This window comes from Schistocerca piceifrons, chromosome 1 (assembly GCF_021461385.2).
Source record: "Schistocerca piceifrons isolate TAMUIC-IGC-003096 chromosome 1, iqSchPice1.1, whole genome shotgun sequence".
NCBI classification, from domain to species: Eukaryota; Metazoa; Arthropoda; class Insecta; order Orthoptera; family Acrididae; genus Schistocerca; species Schistocerca piceifrons.
In genome coordinates this window covers 365866786-365888337 of record NC_060138.1, presented here as the reverse complement: position 1 = coordinate 365888337, position 21552 = coordinate 365866786, and the positions used below count along the sequence as shown (strand labels likewise).

At 38.2% G+C, this 21552-nt stretch overlaps 1 protein-coding gene across 2 annotated transcripts in view; it reads right to left on the bottom strand.

Moving 5' to 3' along the window:
- LOC124785919 (serine/threonine-protein phosphatase 2A 56 kDa regulatory subunit epsilon isoform) overlaps positions 1–21552 on the bottom strand; it is a 277259-nt gene that overhangs the window by 68179 nt on the left and 187528 nt on the right. For both annotated transcript variants that reach the window (XM_047254221.1, XM_047254220.1), the window contains exon 6: positions 4808–4867. In XM_047254221.1, coding sequence (XP_047110177.1) covers positions 4808–4867 — 60 coding nt within the window. The remainder of the gene's footprint in view (positions 1–4807; positions 4868–21552) is intronic.

Below are 21552 nucleotides of genomic sequence, written 5' to 3'. Positions count from 1 at the left end.
AAGGTGCCACATCACAGAGTGCGTGGTCCCTCCCACCGGCGGTTCAAGTCCTCCCGTGTGTGTGTGTGTGTGTGTGTGTGTGTGTGTGTGTGTGTTTTGTTCTTAGCCTATGTTAGTCTAAGTAGTGCATAAATCTAGGGACTGATGACCTCAGCAGTTTGGTCCCTTAGGAATTCACACATATTTGAACATTTTGCTGCATCAGTGTACTCCTACACATAAAATTATTTTGCCTTGGTTGTGTGTGTATTCCACGAAAACTACAAAAAAATTTGAGTTAATATTTTTTTTTATTTTTTTTTAAATTAACGACTTTCAGTAGTGTAACAATCGAAACAGAAATTTTCTAACAAACTTACTAACTACTTCTATGAATAAGCCAATAAGCTGCAGACCCAAGTCACTTCTTTAATCAGTCACATAGAACCATTCCATACTGTGCTATTTTTCTCTGATCTTTACTGTTTTCTCATTTATTCCAGGGTGCCAACAATACCAAGGAGCTAAGTTATAATTAAGGATGTAGGAGGATTACTTACAATTAGCTCTATTTTAATAATGCGTCTTATCAATGTAACATGTAGAAACAAATTCCAGTATCTTACTCAATCATTATGCAGCATTTAGGTTACATCCAACTTTTATGTTATTTTTGCTGATAGAATTAACTTAACCTGATGTGCCTGCTTTTGGCATACACTTTACAACAATGTGCATCAATTTTTTTCATTTCTTCTAGCTCCAAATAAATTTCAGCATTTGCTTGAAGAAAGCTATTTATAGCAGTGTCAGCATGGCTTTGAGAAATAAAAGTAATGTCTGTTTGTTTTTAGTAACGTTGAACTAGAATGTAATCAGAATGTGCTGTAATGTGCTAATATACTTACACTAGCGAATAACTGTAACAGAACACGAGGTCACGAAAACAATCTCAAAACTCAAAATAAAAACATTGAATGAGTGGGATCACATATCGTCTACATTGCTTAAAGAATGCAAAAATGAATTAATAAAATCAATAACACATTTAATAAACAGATAAAATGGCCAGGGGTTCTTTCCTGAAATTTTAAAAATCACTGAGATATGGCCAGTGTATAAAAAGGATGCAACCACTTACATAAATATTTACAGGCCGATCTCATTGACTTCAACACTTGGCAAGCTGCTTGAAAGAGTAATTCTAGACCAATTGGAGTCCTCCTCCTGTAAATAAAATCTCTAAAACAACTCGCTGCATGGGTTCCAAAAAGGACGATCCACAATAACAATAGTAGGAACTTTTTTCCGTGAACTGTTGAACAGACTGGATAAAGGAAACAAAGTTATTGGGACTTTTCTAGATTTGCCTAAAGCATTTGATTCTGTGAATCAAGCACTACTATTACCCAAGTTAGAAACTTATTGTATAAGAGGAGAAGCACTAAAATTCTTAAGTTCTTACCTCCAAGATAGAAGACAGTACACTAAGCTAAGTTTGGCCCAAACTCTTTGCCTTTACAAATGTCTGCTTGTGTCTGTGTATGTGTGGATGGATATGTGTGTGTGTGCGCGAGTGTATACCTGTCCTTTTTTCCCCCTAAGGTAAGTCTTTCCGCTCCCGGGATTGGAATGACTCCTTACCCTCTCCCTTAAAACCCATATCCTTTTGTCTTTCCTTCTCCTTCCCTCTTTCCTGACGAGGCAACCATTGGTTGCGAAAGCTAGAATTTTGTGTGTATGTTTGTGTTTGTTTGTGTGTCTATCGACCTGCCAGCGCTTTTGTTTGGTAAGTTTCATCATCTTTCTTTTTAGATATAACTCTTAAATGAGCTACACATCACCGTCCTTTTGAAATTGAGAGACAAATCTATAATGAGTTGCCAGATAATTTAAAGCAACACCACGGCAATCTTTTTAATGGCAAGTTGAAACAATTATTAACTGAAAGACGTTTACTCTCACTTAAAGAATTCTGACCTGCAGTTCTACTTTTATACGCTGCAGTGTATTAGTGGTAGTAATGTTTATGATGGTGCTACTTATGTAATCATTATACGTATGGCACAATGTCATTGTTATAAATGCACAAAAAAGGCAATGTCCACAACTGTAAAGTTAATATAGACAAATAAAGACTGTTATCATCATCATCATCATCATCATCATCATCATCATCATCGTGAAGATGAAAAACTAGGTGGTCAGGAGGAGGAAGTACATCAGAAAAGTAAAGCCTGTGTCATCACCAACAGAAAAGAAGTTTTATGCCGTGTCTATATGAGATGATAAATAAAGCACAGAAAAGTAATTTCACATGAAGTCTGACTAGCTGTAAGTGTTACACATTCATGTAGAGCACCAAATGCAAAATTTATCTTTGTTTCACAGGAAAAAAGAACTGCTGTTTGCAATTCCATCAAAAAATTAGCAAAATTATGAACATCTTTATACATTTCGGTTGTCTGTTTATACGTAAATCCATCAAAATAATCCATGAAAACATTTTATTACTATGATAAAAAACATTTTGTCTTGTTGTAGCCCTAATATTTTGGAGAGTCAGGCCAGTTTTCTAAATTTATTATTTTATTCTTATCCAATACTGACCCTACGACATATCTTAGAAAATGGATTTAGAAAAGGCAAACCTACGTTACTACCATTTGTACACTTGGATAAAGCTTTTGACAATGTTGACTGGAATACTCTTTTTCAAATTCTGAATGTGGCAGAGGTAAAATACAGGGAGTGTAAGGCTATTTACAATTTGTACAGAAACCAGATGGCAGTTATAAGAGTCGAGGGACATGAAAGGAAATCAGTGGTTGGGAAGGGAGTGAGACAGGGTTGCAGCCTCTCCCCGATGTTATTCAATCTGTATATTGAGCAAGCAGTAAAGGAAACAAAAGACAAGTTCGGAATAGGAATTAAAATCGATGGAGAAGAAATAAAAACTTTGAGGTTCACTGATGACATTGTAATTCTGTCAGAGACAGCAAAGGACTTGGAAGAGCAGTTGAACGGAATGGACAGTGTCTTGAAAGGAGGATATAAGATGAACATCAACAAAAGCAAAACGAGGATAATGGAATGTAGTCGAATTAAGTAGGGTGATGCTGAGGGAATTAGATTAGGAAATGAGACACTTAAAGTAGTAAAGGAGTTTTGCTATTTGGGGAGCAAAATAACTGATGATGGTTGAAGCAGAGAAGATATAAAATGTAGACTGGCAATGGCAAGGAAAGCGTTTCTGAAGAAGAGAAATTTATTAACATTGAGTATGAATTTAAGTGTCAGAAAGTCGTTTCTGAAAGTATTTGTATGGAGTATAGCCATGTATGGAAGTGAAACACGGACGATAAATAGTTTGGACAAGAAGAGAATAGAAGCTTTCAAAATGTGTTGCTACAGAAGAATGCTGAAGATTAGATGGGTAGATCACGTAACTAATGAGGAGGTACTGAATAGGATTGGGGAGAAGAGAAGTTTGTGGCACAACTTGACTAGAAGAAGGGATCAGTTGTTAGGACATGTTCTGAGGCATCAAGGGATCACCAAATTAGTATTGGAGGGCAGCGTGGAGGGTAGAGGGAGACCAAGAGATGAATACACTAAGCAGATTCAGAAGGATGTAGGCTGCAGTAGGTACTGGGAGATGAAGAAGCTTGCACAGGATGGAGTAGCATGGAGAGCTGCATCAAACCAGTCTCAGGACTGAAGACCACAACAACAACAACAACAACAACAACAACAACATTCTTATCCTGTCCCAGAACAATGCAGTGACCAACAACATAAACTTTTCATTCATAAAATCTAAGCTCAAGACTGATGAGGGTCTGTTGCCACATTCAAAATGACTTGTTTTTCCATTACCCACTCTTAGGCACGAGACTATGTTCACAGCTATAAATAGGGAGGGGGCAGAAAAAACTTTGCATAGCCAGCAAACCTATTAGAATTTTATAAGCATATCACATATAGTGTCATGGAATTCTTGGCAACCCACAAATTTATAGGGAAACACTCAGTCCTCAAAAGACTACATTTGATATCATTAAAATATTATATACAGTTTTTTAAGATCTTTGACTGGTACACAGACATGCATTACCACAGTCTTATACCTCAGTTCACTTGTATGAGTACCTTAATTGACCTCAAACGACATTTGTCTGTGCAAAGAAAAATCAGGCGTATGTTGAAAACCACTACTCTGTGACATTTGTTTTAAGAAACATTCTAATGCTAATACAATTACAGAAAATGTCGTGTGCAGGGGGACTAAAAGTTCCTGGTGTTGGTTCCTTCCCAATGGAGTTGAAATATGAATCGGGAACAATATGAAAACCTGATATTGTGCTTCAAACAACCACCCCTATGAAACGTTATGTTGATGCTACTGAAGAAGTGGAACATACTGCCAAGAGATCATTTGAGGATTTATCACAAGATATTTTTTCAAGTGGATTAAAATGTCATAATAATGATGTTTATAGGACTTTGTAGCATGCCATGAATTTTTAATAATATCAAAGCCTCAATCTCTATCATGTGCATGTGAAGAATTTCACTGTTTTATCACTAAAACAGCTGCTGAAACTAATTATTGAGGAGCAGTAATGTTGCCAAAAGCTGGCATGTAGTGCACAACAAGAAAAGAAATTAATAATTTGTACAAGTTCTTTACTTAATACATTACAGCAAAGATTCAACAAATAATTCCAATTACTTTGTCTGATCAGGATCCCTAGTTCAATGCTGATCAACATGTTCAACAATAACAGAAAAAACTCTATGCTGACTGCAGGAATTTATTACATACCTTCCTAGAATTTCAAGTAGCTCACCAACTCCATTGAAGTGTTCAGTTTCATAGACAAACCTAAAAGAAAAATATAGTGCATTTTTCAAAAAAACAACAACAATATTAATATTTACAAGGACACTCATTTTAAAAAAATTATAAAGCAGTCTCTTGCTTAAATCTGTGTTTGCCATTTCATAGGACTGCTATGAGCAAATTTAAATCTTTCTTTTAATATCTGTAAAGATCACTTCAGCAGTTGCATTTAATTTATTCTGCACAATATTGGTTAAAAAAGCTGTTCATTTTTACACTTTCATAGGAACATTGTAACATTATAATGAACTTTTAAACTGTGATACACAATTCTTCGTTGTGACAAGATTACAATTAACCATAGGATATTACTTCACTCAGACTGCCTGTATTTTCTGTACTTAAAATATACGTAATTTTGTTTACATCTGACAAATGTTATGATTAAGATACCTGAAAGGAGGTCTAATATTTGAGATGAACAGTTTACACATTTGTGTTACTGCACACACTAAAAAAACTCAATATGAAACCTATCTTTTACTTGTTAAGAAAAAATTAGAAGGCACCATAAGAAATGGTGGCACAGAAACAAAAATTTCCTCGACTGTTTTTGGTTCCTAATTCCAAAATAAGCCCCCCCCCCCCCCCACCCCAGATTTGAGACCCTCAAACATTCCAATGCAGCACAGGCTAAGAAGTATCACTTTAAAGTGGGTAGAAATTTAAGGAATAGTATTTAATAGCTTTTCCCATTTTTTACACTCTAATTGCAGTTTCAATAGTTGGCTTTATTTGTTACAACAGTTCTGAAATTTAGGAAACAAAAATGAATGAAGGCAACCAATCAACTGCAGATGATCAACATATGGGCCTTATAAACACACAACGTCACAGAGACAAACTAGTTTTGAACTTTTAGCTCAAAACCTGGTGCCGTCTGATGCTGTGGGCCAAACGTCTATCAGGTATGAGTGGGTGGCTGCAAAGTCTTCACTTTTGTTTACTTTATTTAAACAGGATGCACAAACGAAGAATAAAATTTTGTTTTTTGGCTAACTGGAATTACATGTAGTCAAATAGCATGTACCGTACTGGTCCAAATATAAGCCACACCTTAATTATAAGTGTGTGTGTGTGTGTGTGTGTGTGTGTGTGTGGGCGTGCGCGCAGGGCGGGGGGGGGGGCAGATCTGTCACACTGTCTATTAACAATAGAAGTTCACAATATGGTCACACTACTTTACAATTTTTTGTTATATTCAAGCCTTCTCAATCACAGTCACTGTTATTTTCATTACTTTAACTTCTTTCATCACTGCCAATATTTTCGTCTCTCTCCTCCCACGTGATGTCAACCAGAGTATTGGACATGCAGCACTTCCCGAACCATACTTTTTGAAAGTGTTTCAATTGGGTACACTCTTCACATAACAAATAAATGTAAACTGAAAATTTGCATGAAAACTGCACTGAATTCAGAAATGTTGGGTCAATTTCTTTCTATTTTACCAAATTTTACTTTTTTAACAATGGCAAATTTGTGCTGGAATAACAACAAAATGAAAAGCATAGACTGCTGCTACTCACGACACAAAGGAAACATTGAGCAGCAAGCACTCGCAATTGGGGGGGGGGGGGGGGGGGGGGGGGGGGGGGGGGGGGAGGGAGACTTTTGGATATTATTAGCTATGGACAAGTCCTTATAAAAAACTTATCCTCCAACATAAAATACACTAACTATATCCTCTACTTTTAGTCCCTGTTTCTTTACCACCCCACACCCTGCTTGTTACTGTCAATGTCCCCTTCTTCTGCATTAATGTCCCAAATGCCTATTGCACTGTCACTACTGAACATAAACTTCCCAATACCTGACTGACTCCAACCTAAAACTTACTTCCTGGTCACCATGACCATCAATATCCTCAACCATCACCACTTATCCTTTGGAAGCATCACCTAAAATCAAATTCATGATAAAGCAATAAGCTCCTGCATGTCACCATCCAATGTCAACTTAATCCTGGCCTATCCACAGGAATCCTTTCAACTCACAAGAAATAATAAACCCCTCACCTGGTTCATATTCACTGGTGACATTGTGATCTGAGCCGAGGATGAGGACACGTTGTCCACATAAATTCCTCCAGAACCTCAACACCATTTGTTTTAATACCTGGTACTCATCAGCCCAACAACCTACCTTCCTCGATGTCAACCTCATAATGGTTCAGGCAGGAGGATATCATCAATTCGCTAACAAAGAAAGAGGTGGGGTAAACTTTTGAAACCATCTATATGGTTGAATAGGTTAGGATCCCAGGTATCACAACCTGCAGCCATTCACTCTGGTGGGCCCTTGTATGCGAGTAACCGGCGAAAAAAATATTTCAGAATTTCACATGATGGTCTCAGCGCTTAAATATAGCACAAACACACAGACTGACAGTGTAACATATTGCTTGCGGGGGCATCCTCCACATGCATCAGATTATGGGCTCAAATCTCCTCTGGTGCCCTGAAATTGTTTACTTTTTAATGTTCATGGAATTGACTGATTATTATTTTTATTCCGTTAATTGGTTTAAATGAATTATTTACTTATAATCATCATTCACATCTTTTTAATAATTGTACTAACTTTTTTTGTTCCATGGGAAAGTGAAAATGTTAACAATATTTCTTGCTTGCAAACACACACTCTGCCCACTGCTCTGTCATTAACTGCGTAAACTAGCAGCTGACACACCTTTCATTCCCATCATACCTCACGGTGAGTGTCTACAACACTGCTGCAGAAAACACATAAGCAGGCTACTGGCCCCTACCTTGACTTTTACCATTTTCTGCAGAAATGTATACTACTGCTTTAGCGTACTTGTCCAATTTTTAAAGTCTGTTCAAATGGATTCAGGCAAACCACTGTTTAATCATGGTAAATATTCATAAAAATCTAAAATACGCAGTATAGATTTACTTGGTTGGCAGCACGAGGAAATTTCCTGTTTGCTCACTAGTCCCTTCCCCACAGGAATCCCAGTTCTCAGCCAAGCTGATGTCACTGTTCCCCTTCCAATCCTTTTGTAGTGCTGTGCTTGAACAACTGTGAAACACAGACTGCAATACCTTCTTGAGTGCTGGACATATGAAACAACACCAATTAATACATAAATAAAAAATTGCGATCACAATTCAATCCCATTCTCAAACTTTCTCTCATCCTGTAATCCACGACGCCTGTCGGTCCTACCTCCACGACAGGTCCTGCTGCTGCTGCTAATTACAGTCAGTTTAAAAAGACTTATTTCATTTTTAGACACTTAATTCTGGATTAAAAAAGTCACCATCTTGTTCTAAAGGTGATTAAAAAGTGACAATGTTTTTATCTGGTAATCTAATACATGAATAGTGACAATTTCTCATTTGTACCCACCTGTTAAACTATTATAGTCTTTAATAACCAAATAAAATATAGACTTGCATTCACAATCAAGTCATGTTTTTAATCAAGTCATGTTTTTTGAAGGACAACATTTTAGCCTTTTAATATTATCTGTACTTTAAGAGCACTATAAATGTTTGTATACAGTATCCATATATCTATGAGAACTTTTATTGCAAACCTATTCAAATACAACAAGAGTTTGTAAGATGATAGAATTTAATCCAATGTCCTCTTGTGCTTCGCACAATTGTCAGATTTGTAGTGGTAGCTACTCCATAGTTTCTTGTGTATCTCTTGTACTACTGCCGTGCCAGTCCAATGTCACATAATTGTTGGAGATAGGTCGATCCTGTATCAAGAACTTTAGCACGTTGGGAAAATCTCAAGCATTTTTGAGCGGTAGTATTGTTTGCCCAATCAACCCTTCTGAATTGTTCAAAATAAATCTGCTCTTGACCTAAAGCTAAAGCATCATCTGCAAATGTAAAACAGATCCCTATACCAATCTACTAAAGAACATAAAAATTATTTCTCAGCAGCAAGTGTTTCAGTCTGTAAATCTAAAACAACACTATATTTTTCAACTGACGATTTTGGGAAAAACCTCATCTTATAATCAAGTAAATTTGGTGAATTATTCATTGAAAGTACTCTACACCTGTCACAAATTTGGAATTTGTTGTGCTAATATCACATGAAGCATCGCAGCACTCAGTAATTCCAGCTGACAACTGTGCATATCTTTTTCACATCACCTCAAGGATGGCCACATCAGTACCTCTGCATACATCAAACCTACCAACCAGCAGCAATACTTCGACTTCAACAGTTGCTATCCATTCCACACCAGGGGTCCCTTCCACAGAGCCTGGCCATTCATGGTCATCCCCTACATTGTGATGAGTAGTCTCTCTCCATATACGTCGACTCTGACAGAGGCCTTTGCAGACCAAAATTACCCTTCCAATCTCTTACAGAAACAGATCTCCCATGCCCTGCCTTCCCTGTCACCTATCACCCTCCCACATACCCACTGTCTGGCCACAAAAAAGCAGGACTGTTACAGTTTAAACTACCTCTTGTCATGACCCAAAATGAGAAATACCCTCTTTACTACCCTTAGCAGGGCCTCGAGAATTTCAGTGTAATATCTAGAGACAATCGGTGTGTGTGTGTGTGTGTGTGTGTGTGTGTGTGTGTGTGTGTGTGTGTGTGTGGGCGCGCGCGCGCGTGGATCAGCGCGGACAAGTGTTTGCAGCGCGCCTGAGAAGCTGTATGTCCAGTACAAGGAGCAAGAACGCTCTACTCCTTGATGGTGTAACGACTGTACTGTTGTGAACAAACGAATTACGTATTGAACTAAAGACTTACTTTCACATTTGACTTTCAGGTGTTGGACTTGCGAGAAGCAAGACTGGTTTTATAAAGGTTATTAAACCAAACATATTATAACTGCATTTGTTAGTTTCTAACGGTCCAAGATTGGGTTGACCCATGAGAGCTGAATGTTTGTGTGAAACTTATGAAGTTGTTTTACTGTGGAGATGAAAATATAACAGAATTGAACAAAAGTATCCAGACAGTACAGAATCATTTCAAGAGCAGAAACGAAGTCTATTTTGAAATTCCTTTAACCAGCTAGAGTCTTCGGGGAAGAAGAGTTTGTGAAGATTGATGTAGCCGTCTGACCCGAGAAGATCAGCAGCACACAAGACGTGAGTCAACTGCGAGAGACGTGCGAGTCTTTCACACCCCAGTACCACACTGTCTCGTGTCATCAGAAGACCGTTAAAACATGGCGACCACGACAGAACCTGAAGAAAACAGGAACGTAAAGACAGAAATGGAAAGAAGATATTAGGCGCTGCCATAGCAACTAAGCCTAACAACATATGAGAACTGTTTCCAGTAATTGTGTTGAGTCCAAAGAACAAATGGAAGAAAGTTGCGAGTGCAATGCTGTAAAAGACATGAGAAAGTAATAGCGGAGAGAACTTTTCAACTAAAAAGGTTGTCAACAAAGAAGGTTGGGTGTGGAGAGTAAGCAGTCTTCACACACGTACATCGCACTGACGCCAATGCCGTAACCAGCCACTGATGCCGACTGCACAAGCTGCTGCTCACCGGTGTTGACTCTGCGTCCACTCACCGCTGCCAACGCTGAATCCAATGCCCGACACTGCCGGCGCCAGTGCTGTCCACCGATGCTGATTATACATCTGCGCATCAACGCAGCTTGAACTCTACGCCAGGTGAGTGAAAAACAATAATTGTTTGGTAAAATTGAAGGAACCCGTGAGGGGTTGCTGGTCCCCCATCGGGCGGATAGGGGAATGCTCACCAGATATGGTGGGTACCAGGGAAACAAAATACCCAGGGTGGACCAAAACCAGTGAAGAGGACGTCAACAGATTGGATGCTGGAAGAGAGTGTTTTTTATAGCATTCCAACGGTAGAAGAGGCGGAACGCGTCTCTACGGGGCAGGCAGAGCTCGGAACCTGGGAAAGGCAATCTGCCTAGGAAATGTTAATCCAAAATATTACTCAGCAAGCTTGGAAGCTGCGAGGTGGCAGCCCCATCACCAAGCTTAACCTGCGCAGCACTCATAACACAGCCAGGGGATTCTTAACCTACTGGGTTAAATCAATGATTTGCTCAGATAATGGGTTCAAAGGAAACAGACATTGGCTATGGAACAGGAATTTGCGAGATAAACACTGCTTCACATTTGGGACATGGCACGTTCGTAGTCTTAGTAAACCAGCTGCAGTAGTGTCTTTGATATCTGAACTAAAAACATACAAGACAGATATTGTGGCTCTACAGGAAGTTAGGTGGCTTGGAGAACGATACACACGGAGGATATTTGTGTCATTTTTTATGGGAGAGATGAAAAACATCATGAATTTGGTACTGGTTTTGCTGTTAAGAACAGGATTGTTAATCCGGTTAAGGAATTCCATCCCATTAACAAAAGAATGTCTTACATAACAACCAAACACCAGTGGTACGATATAACATTCATAAATATCCATGCACTGACTGAAGATTCAACTGAGGACGAGAAAGATAAGTACGATGAAGATTTAGAGAGAGTACTCAAAAGTATTCCAACAAGAAATACGAGAATTATCTTAGGGGACTTTAATGGAAAAATAGGTAAAGAGGATATGTTCATCCCCACAATAGGAAAACATAGCAAGCACTCAATCACAAACGAAAATGGATTTAAAATGATCAACTTTGCACTGTCAAAGAATATGAGAATTTGCTCGACGATGTTCCCTCACAAAGATATACAAAAAGGTACATGGTGCTCTCCAGATGGCAAAACAGTAAATCAGATTGACCATGTTATGACATATCAACATTTCACTTCATTTATAAGAGATGTCAGAATGTACAGAGGACCTAAATTGGCTCAGGTTATTTCCTAGAGGTAGGAAAGATGAAAATCAAGATGATTTGGAATCAACAACCAAAAGCCACACCAGAACCTAATTTAGACATGAAACGACTGAACGAACTGTCTGTTAAAGAAGCCTATGAGATTGAAATAAATAACTGATTTACAGCATTGCAAGAAGCTGAGGAGGAAAATACTGTCGAGAAGGCTTGGGAAAGAATAAAGACTGTAGTAACAGATGCATAAAAAAACACCACACACACACACACACACACACACACACACACACACACACTGGGCAAGATAAAGAAAACTAAGAAACAGAAATGGTTCCACAAAAAGTGTCAGAGAGCAGTAGAAATGAGGAAAGACGCCAGGATGCTGTGGCTGCATAACAGGGAGAGTCAGGACAGGAGGGAGATGTTCAATGCGGTTAGAAGAGAAACAGCAAGAGTTATACGAACAGAGAAACGGAAATATCTAACTGGAGTCCTAGAATCTATAGAAGTGGAAAGCAGGAATGGAAACTCAAAGAAGTTGTTTCAGTATACAAAGAAAAGTAAGAGAGGTTATCAAAGTGAAAACCTATTCATGAAAGATAAAAATCAAAATATGCTAACGCAGTTGGAAGGTATCCTAGAAAGATGGAAAGAGTATTTCTCAGAAATGTTAAATTGCACTGATCCACACATAACCTTCAATTACACAATGTCTGAGAGTGACAGCATTAATAATGAAGAATGTAGAATCACAGAACAGGAAGTGATCCACTCCATTCAAAAGCTCAAAAACAACATGGCAGCAGGCGAGGACCTAATATCAGCAGAGATGTTAAAAGAGGGCAGAAGCGAACTACACAAAGAAATTTATAACCTTATCACAGTGATCTGGAAAACTGAAGATTGGAAAACTGCAATAATTTGTCCCATACACAAGAAAGGAAACAGAATGGAATGTGGAAATTACAGAGGAATCAGTTTGCTGAACATAACATACAAAATCCTGTCAATGACCATTCTGGAAAAACTTTAACCTTAAGCAGAAAACATTATTCAAGATTACCAGGCTGGATTTCTAACAAACCGTTCCACAACTGATAATTTGTTTACTATACAACAAATCTTTGAGAAATACTGGAAATTTAACAAAAACGTCCAGTGCTGTCTCTTCAATGACTTCCACGGAGCCTACAACAGCATCCACAGAAGTAGCCTCTACAACACATTACGAGAATTTAGTATGCCCAGTAAAATCATTGGGATGATACAACTGTGCATGGATGGCTCCCAGGCAGCAGTGGAGTTCAGAGGATCCATATCCCCCACCTTTCCAATTAAAACAGGTTTACGACAGGGAGACGCTCTTTCATGTGCCCTGTTCCACCCTGCAATAGAGAAAGTGGTTTGGGAGAGTAATTTACATCTATACAATGGTCTCCGATTTGAACACAGTGAAGTAAAACTCCTGGATTATGCAGATGATATAGTGTTGCTGAGTGAAAATGAAGAACTGAAAGACACATACAGATCTCTCGCACACAGTGCCAGCAAAATCGGGCTTCTGATTAACCAAGAGAAAACCGAATATATGGAAATAAGTTGAGTCAAAAACCCAAATCCTTACTTTGAAATTGAACAACATTCTAAATTCAGAAAAGTTCTCCAGTTTAAATACCTTGGATCATCTTTCAAGAGTAAAAATACCATAACAATAGATGTAAATGAAAGAATAGCCTCAGGGCCAAGATGTCTGTACTCACTAAGCAACCCACTCAAAAGTAAAGCTTTGTCAATCACCACATAGATGAAGATATATAACACTATTATCTGCCCCATAGTACTATACAGTTCAGAAAGCTGGACGCTTACAAAGAATGAAAGAGAAAAACTGAATGTTTTTGAAAGAAAAGTAATGAGAAAAATCTGGGGATCTGTGTTGGAGAATGGCACACGGAGAATTTGAAAGAACAATGAAATTTATCAGTTAATGAAGCAACCCACTATCACCCAGAAATTAAAAGGTAGGAGATTGCAATGGGCTGGACATGTGGCCAGAATGGAGAACTACAGAATCACCAAGAAAGCATTTGAAGGAACTCTCTGGCAACAAGACCATTGGGGCGACCTTGTACAACATGGAAAGATGACAGAGAAGGACATCACAGCATTAAGAATTTACACAGGGTGGAGAGAGGCTGCGAGAGAGAGAGAGAAGGCGGTGGAAGCAGGTGGTCAATGCAGCACGTGGGTTACAGGGTCTGTGATCGCTGAGAAGAGAGAGAAGAAAGTTTAAGGAACTGGGCATGATAAACTGTTAATGTAGTTATTGTATTCAGTGGTGAATTTTCTTGAGATGATTACTAGGTCCAAGATCCATAAAATTATGGATCAAGAATAGCAACAAATTTCAGAACCAACCACGGCCATTAAGGTGAATAGGGAAATGGCAGACTGTCTGAATTAGTGAATTTAATTAAAGCCCAGCAGGCAGATTCAGCAGCTGTAAATGCTCAAATTGCTTCCTTGAGACAAGAACTAAATGCTAGATTAGATAACCAAAGTGCTAAATTAGATAACCAGAGAAAAATGCTCAAGATGCTGCCTTGAGAGGTGAACCGAGTGCAAATTTAAGCGAAAAACCAGAAGTACAGAGTGTAACTCCAAGTGAAAAATTAAATGCTCAGAATGAAGCATTCTAGTTTAAATGTTCAGAGTGAAACCTTGAACAGTCAAGCGACAAATATAGTTTTATAAAAGACTGAATTTGACTCATTTAAATGATAAGGTAGAAAATCTGAAGTTAGATATAAAGATTGAACTCATTAGTTCTTTGAATACTCACATTAATCAGCTATTTACTGAATTTAACCAGGAACAGGATGAGCTACTTCACGATTTAACAAAAAAAATTAGAATTTGACAGTGAAGACAAATGTAGCAATGTAGAAATGGAATTGTCGAAAAATTAGGATCATTTCAAAGCGTACGCAATGTTACCTTCGATGTTGTAAATCAGAGGTTGTACAACCTGAAGGATAGTATTGACAAACAAGATAAGCTAATTCCTTTTCTCCAGTCACAAATTGCAGGTGTCAACAATCGAGTTGATACTGTGGAAAGGTATTTTAAAGAGAAACTAGCGATATCAGATAGCTTAAATATAAGCAATCTGGAGGAACAAGTAGAAGAGTTAATACACAGAAAAGCGGCCGAGAGGGTAACCCTAACAACGTTTCTTCAGATTTAGCTTTGGAACTTAATGATACGAAGAAAGGCATAGATAGCTCAAACTTATACAGGATAAGGTAGACAAAAAAGTGACTTCTTCTAATGTGGTGTTAACCAGTGATGCAATAACCGACCTACAATGGGGAGCAAATTCGGGATTATCCAGGCAGTTTCCAAAATAGCCAGACGGGGAAGCACATTCAACTCATTTTCTGAAACGATTTAACTGAGCCTTGCCGAAAAACTGGGAAGACTAAAAAAAGATAGAATTCATGGCAGGGTACCTTCTAGGAGAGGCTTCAGAATGGGGCACTGTGAACATCTGAGAATTTTTCATCTTGGGCCAACTTCCAGAAAAAGTTTAAGGAGAAGTACTGGTCAGCAAGTGCCCACAAAAAATTATTACCTGATCTGTGGGATCCAAAGTATTATAACAGTAAGTGGGGAACAATGAGAAGATATTTTGACTTACATTTGACAAGGACAAAGTACTTATATGAAGCCATGGAGGAAGGAAGGTTAGTTAGGATCGTAATAAGGCGATTACCTATCTATGCTAGGAAAGATATACAGGGTGATTCAAAAAGAATACCACAACTTTAAAAATGTGTATTTAATGAAAGAAACATAATATAACCTTCTGTTATACATCATTACAAAGAGTATTTAAAAAGGTTTTTCCTCACTCAAAAACAAGTTCAGAGATGTTCAATATGGCCCCCTCCAGACACTCGAGCAATATCAACCCGATACTCCAACTCGTTCCACACTCTCTGTAGAATATCGGGCGTAACAGTTTGGATAGCTGCTGTTATTTCTCGTTTCAAATCATCAATGGTGGCCGGGAGAGGTGGCCGAAACACCATATCCTTAACATACCCCCATAAGAAAAAATCGCAGGGGGTAAGATCAGGGCTTCTTGGAGGCCAGTGATGAAGTGCTCTGTCACGGGCTGCCTGGCGGCCGATCCGTCGCCTCGGGTAGTTGACGTTCAGGTAGTTACGGACATAAGTGCCAACCTTTTTCGTAGGACTCTCCATACAGTTGATTGTGGAATTTGCAGCTCTCTGCTAGCTCTGCGAGTCGATTTTCCTGGGCTGCGAACAAATGCTTGCTACATTTTCATCACTCATTCTCGGCCGTCCAGAACTTTTCCCTTTGCACAAACACCCATTCTCTGTAAACTGTTTATACCAACGTTTAATACACCACCTATCAGGAGGTTGAACACCATACTTCGTTCGAAATGCACGCTGAACAACTGTCGTCGATTCACTTCTGCCGTACTCAATAACACAAAAAGCTTTCTGTTGAGCGGTCGCCATCTTAGCATCAACTGACGCTGACGCCTAGTCAACAGCGCCTCAAGCGAACAAATGTACAACTAAATGAAACTTTATAGCTCCCTTAAATCGCCGACAGATAGTGCTTAGCTCTGACTTTTGTCGTTGCAGAGTTTTAAATTCCTAAAGTTGTGGTATTCTTTTTGAATCACCCTGTATTATGTAGTGGATGGAAGACTGCAGAAGAATTGTTATCCTTTGTAGTTGCACTTGCTGGGAAAAAATAAAAAAGACAGGAATGAGAATGTACATCAAAGCGAAAGTCAGAATTTCTGAAAAAATAACAATAGTAGTAATGATAAAGAGGCATGGAGCTAATCTAGCTCGAGTACACCGGTGTAGACGGAATAGTGATAGCGAAAGTTATCAAGAGAAACAACCACCTTCAAAATATAGGCCCAGTAACGTGGCAGGAATTTGTACCCAATAGCAATAGATTACAAAATAGAAATGTAATATCCCAATTTGGTAACCAGCAGGTAATTACAAACAATGAGGAAAACTTTATGCGATGTGGATCCAGGGTCGGGGCCCAGGTTGTAGAAATACATTAGGAGGCCTAGCTTATAATAAATACATTAGCTTTACACATAAAGTACTGACCAAAGAATGATTGTTGCTAGAAGAACCTAGCTTAATGACCGTTAATCCACAACCAATTATACGAGTAGTTGGAAGGGTGGAAGATTTTGAAGTTAACATATTTATTGATTCTGGTAGTGAGGTGTCACTTATTTCTAATGATTTCTTTAATACATTGTGAACTAAACATAACTTACTGCTACTACTGGTAACAGGAGTGTACATATTAGGTATAACTTGGACCAAAAGTGAAGTTGTGAAACATGAAGCCCAGGTGAACTGTATCATTGGGAATGCCCCATTTCGTCAGACACTTTTAGTAGTGGAAAATGTCAATAGGGATGTGTTGATTGACATGGACTGGCTATCAAAATTTAACGTCATATTAAATTTTGAGGAAAATTTTCTTTATTTTAGTAAAGGTGATGATAAATATTGTGTAAAGTTTGAGACTGACCCCTATAGTAGTAAACAAATAACTGAGAATCAGCATTTACAATTAACAGCGACAGTGCAATCAGAGATAGAAAACTTAAGTCATGCATCACACCAAGCTGCCATAAAAAATAAAGTAAGTGAATCCTCAATACTAACCAACAACCAAAAATTGGATTTAGCTAAAATTCTATTGGAATATGAAATAGTATTTTCTGAGAGTCCATGTAGTATTAGTGACTACATATGTAAATTTAAGATCAAAGTTAATACTCCATTTTTCTGTAAACCTTATCCGATACCGGTGAGCCTGAAAGAAGCGATTAAAGAAGAAACAGATAAGATGATTGACAGCAAAATAATAGAACATAGTATGAGTGTTATGAATAACCCTTTAGTCGCGGTAAAAAAAGGTACTGGGGATGTGAGATTAGTGCTAGACGCACGCACTTTGAATAAACACAGAGAGACAGAATGAGACAGACCAATTAATATCGAGGAATTACTGTCCAAATTTGAAAAAGCACATTATTTTAGCACGATGGACCTGAGTGCTGGGTATTGGCAAATTTGGTTACACCCCGATTCGAAGTAGTATACAGCATTTCGATTTGATGGGAAATCATATCATTTTAATGTGTTATCATTTGGACTAAATATCTCGGTATCTGTTTTTATACGCGCGCTGGATGAGGCGTTAGGAAGGGAATTGTTAAAGGACTTAATAATATAAGTGGACGATATCCTTATTATATCCGCTACACGGGAAGAACATTAAACCTAAGAAAAATGCTGAGGTTGTTTAAAGAAAAAGGTATTACAGTAAAACTATACAAGTGGCACTTTGCTAGGCAAGAGCTTAAGTTTTTAGGGCATATCATCGGAGTGCAGGGAATTAGACCAGATCCAGAATGGATAAAGGCTATTAAGAATGTCAATCTCCTAGAAACATAAGACAACTGAAGGAATTTATTGGAATGGCCGGGTATTATAGACGATATATACAAAGTCAAGAACCAATACCGTGGATTTGGGACCAAGAGGACAATGATGCACTTGAAAATGTGAAAAAAGCATTAGTAGAATCACCTATATTACACCATCCGGTTATGGGTGAACCGTTCAAGTTTGCAACAGACGCTTCCGGCTACGGTATAGCAGTAGAACTTTTTCAAGGAGAGTGGGTTCTGGAAAGCACCAGTCACACATCTATAGCTTTTGCTAGCCGGAATCTCAACAAACATGAGTTAAACTACACAGCAACAGAAAAAGAACTATTGGCCATAGTATGGAGTATACAAAAATTCCAAACACTAATTTGGGGTTCAGAAATCCACGTATATACAGATCATCAAGTGCTATCCTTTTTAATGAACAGTCGATTGTTGCGTATTAGATTAATGCGATGGATGCTATTCTTACAGGAGCATGACATTAGAATACAATAGGTAAAAGGGTCTGAAAATATTGTACCTGAAGCTTTGTCTAGATTACCTGTACATATGAAAGACTTAAAATGGAGGACGACGCAGCACAATTTTTGCGATTACTTTTATGAGAACAGAATATCGGCACAACAGGGTACAAGAAATGGGTCAAAGAATAACCGACAATATCCATCATGATTCCTATTTTACAGAAATATATGCTATGTGTAACAGAAAATCTTTACCTCCTAATCAAGCAAGGAAATGGAAAATTATAGGGCAAATTCTATTTTGGAGAGACAGTATAACATATCGACAGTGGCATTTACGCATCCTGCAGTTGACGGAGGATGAAATTGTGTGTGATGTCCATACAGGGTAGGGACACTTCGGAATAATCAAGCGTATAGCCCACATGAACAAGTTCTATTATTTTAAACAGTTGGGACAAAAGGTAGCATCTTTAATTAGAACTTGTGAAACCTGTCAGAAAGTAAGAGAGAGTAACACTCATGTTAGATACAAAATGTATCCGATCGTCCCTAAGGCATTACATGATCTTACAGCAGCAAACTTCTTCGCACCAATTCCTAAAGGAAACGGAGGACTGGCATACATCTTTGCTCTCATAGAGTGTTGGTCTAAGTATGTTAAGTTGCATCCTATTAAGAAAGCAAATACACCAACAGTGCTACACTGTCTGCAACAATACTCTCTCGAGGTGGGCAAACCAAAACGATTCCTCTCCGACAATGGACCACAATTTGATAGTAACGATTTTAAAAAATTCTTAGCGTGGGAAGATATTAGTCAGGTATTAATCTCCAACTATAATCCGTCTTCTAACCCATGTGAAAGGGTTATGGAAGAAATTGGAAAATTATGCCGTACATACTGCCATGCAAAACATATATCATGGGCAATGAAAGTTAAAGACTTTGAGCTTATTTTAAATGAATTACCACATTTATCAACTGGATCAACTCCTTTGGAAGTAATAGGTAAACCCTTTTGTGGAAGAACCTCTTATTAAATATTTTACTTGGCTGCAACAACCTACTGTTGATTACCAACTTAATTAAACAATAGTTTCTAAGAACTCTGTTGATCATAAAAAGGAAAATACAACGTAAAAGACAAAGTTGTATATCCCCCAGGGACGTTAACGTTCTACGTTAAGGGGCAGAGTGACAACCGTCGGATCCCTAGTTGTTTTCGGTGTTTCTTCAAACTTAGTTTTTCAGCACCGAATTCCCTTCAATTCTTAAACTGTTCTGTGATCTATTCTTGAATTCTTACACTATCCTATAATTTTAGTACGTAGGAAACCAGATGTGACTACAAGATTAGGACCAATTTCAGAAAATCACAAATGAACAGTGATATCTAGGCATGAAATACAGTACGAGTATAAAGATAATATCATGGTACTATTCAAACTAAACTGGGTTAACCGAATGACTGAACAACTAAGTTATCTTAGTGTATAATTTTCTATTTTTATAGAATAATTTTATACCTTTTGTGAGCTGTAATGTAAATGGGAGAGCTTGTTTCCCTTTTGGAAGGGGTGGGTAGAGTAAGTACAGGCAGGACTAAAACTAATCGCACACCCCACTTTTTCAGACAACTCTCGCAGACAAGTGTAACTGATTCTTCACCACTTGCCGTTCCATAGGTGTTGCTAAGATTTTCCTTCCGGGGCTTCAAAGGTGAAAGGGAGAATGCCCATTCTGTAGGAGACATTTAACTTCATACCTCCTCCGGCTTCTCACTCGAGTACCGTTTAAGTAGGGATCCTGGAGAAGTCATTAAAATCTTCAACTTATTTCACATAAGTCGGCTGAAGAATCTGGATACACAAACACACATCTACATACAAACAAAGACATACTTAAGCACAAACAGAAGAATTACAAATTAGGAACCTGAAGTTATGCCAGAACCGCCAAGGACGGTAAGCGAATAAAGATATATGTTCATCTGAATCGCTGCACATATTACATTGTTGATATGTGGCAGTTCTGCATAGGCATGACATCTGTTTATATGGTAGAAGTGAGGAGTGAAAGAGGATTTTAGGGTATTAGACGAAGTATTAGAAAGTGGAATAGAAGAGTGAAGTAGATATGTAATTTTACCAGAGAATATTTAAGAATAGTATACATAAAGACGTATGCTAGGGCAATGAACCAGGAGGCCTACTCAAGAAGTATACGGAGGGCACACCTGACATTTATTGGATGAGAAAAAGGGTGGATAGGCAGACCTATGAAAGGCTGACCTAACTGCGAGGACAGGGGCACCAAGAAGGGGACTGACCTGTACTATAGGAGAATAGGAGTGAGAAAGGGGCATACCTACCAAAACAGAATGATAAAGGGTACTCCTAGGACCAATCCATGTAAGGTATAGGTACTGTTCCTAAAGGGAAAAGGGGCAGTATCGTGACAGAAGTCACACATTTAAAGGGACGAGTCTGGCAAGTTTGAATTCTATGCATAAATAGGCTCATTGATTTTCAGGTTTACAAATGTCCAAGAAGGGAACACTTTTATTCTACACAGAGTTCCTCAGGATTACAAAAAGTACGGATTGAGTAATGAAAAATTAGTACGGGAATTAAGAACAAAGCAGCAAAATATTCGAGTTATGTACACTTGTAAATTTAGATTGGAGGAGGAATAGGAAACAGAGCTAACTCAAACATGGATTCAAAGGGTCCAGTATTATAATTGTGGTAAAAGATGTACGGTTATTAGTGGAAAGAGAGGCATTGTCAAAAGATAATTATTTATCCTGTGAAATTGTACATAATGAATGTGTATAAAATATTGCGTGTTCGAGCTAAGGGGAGGG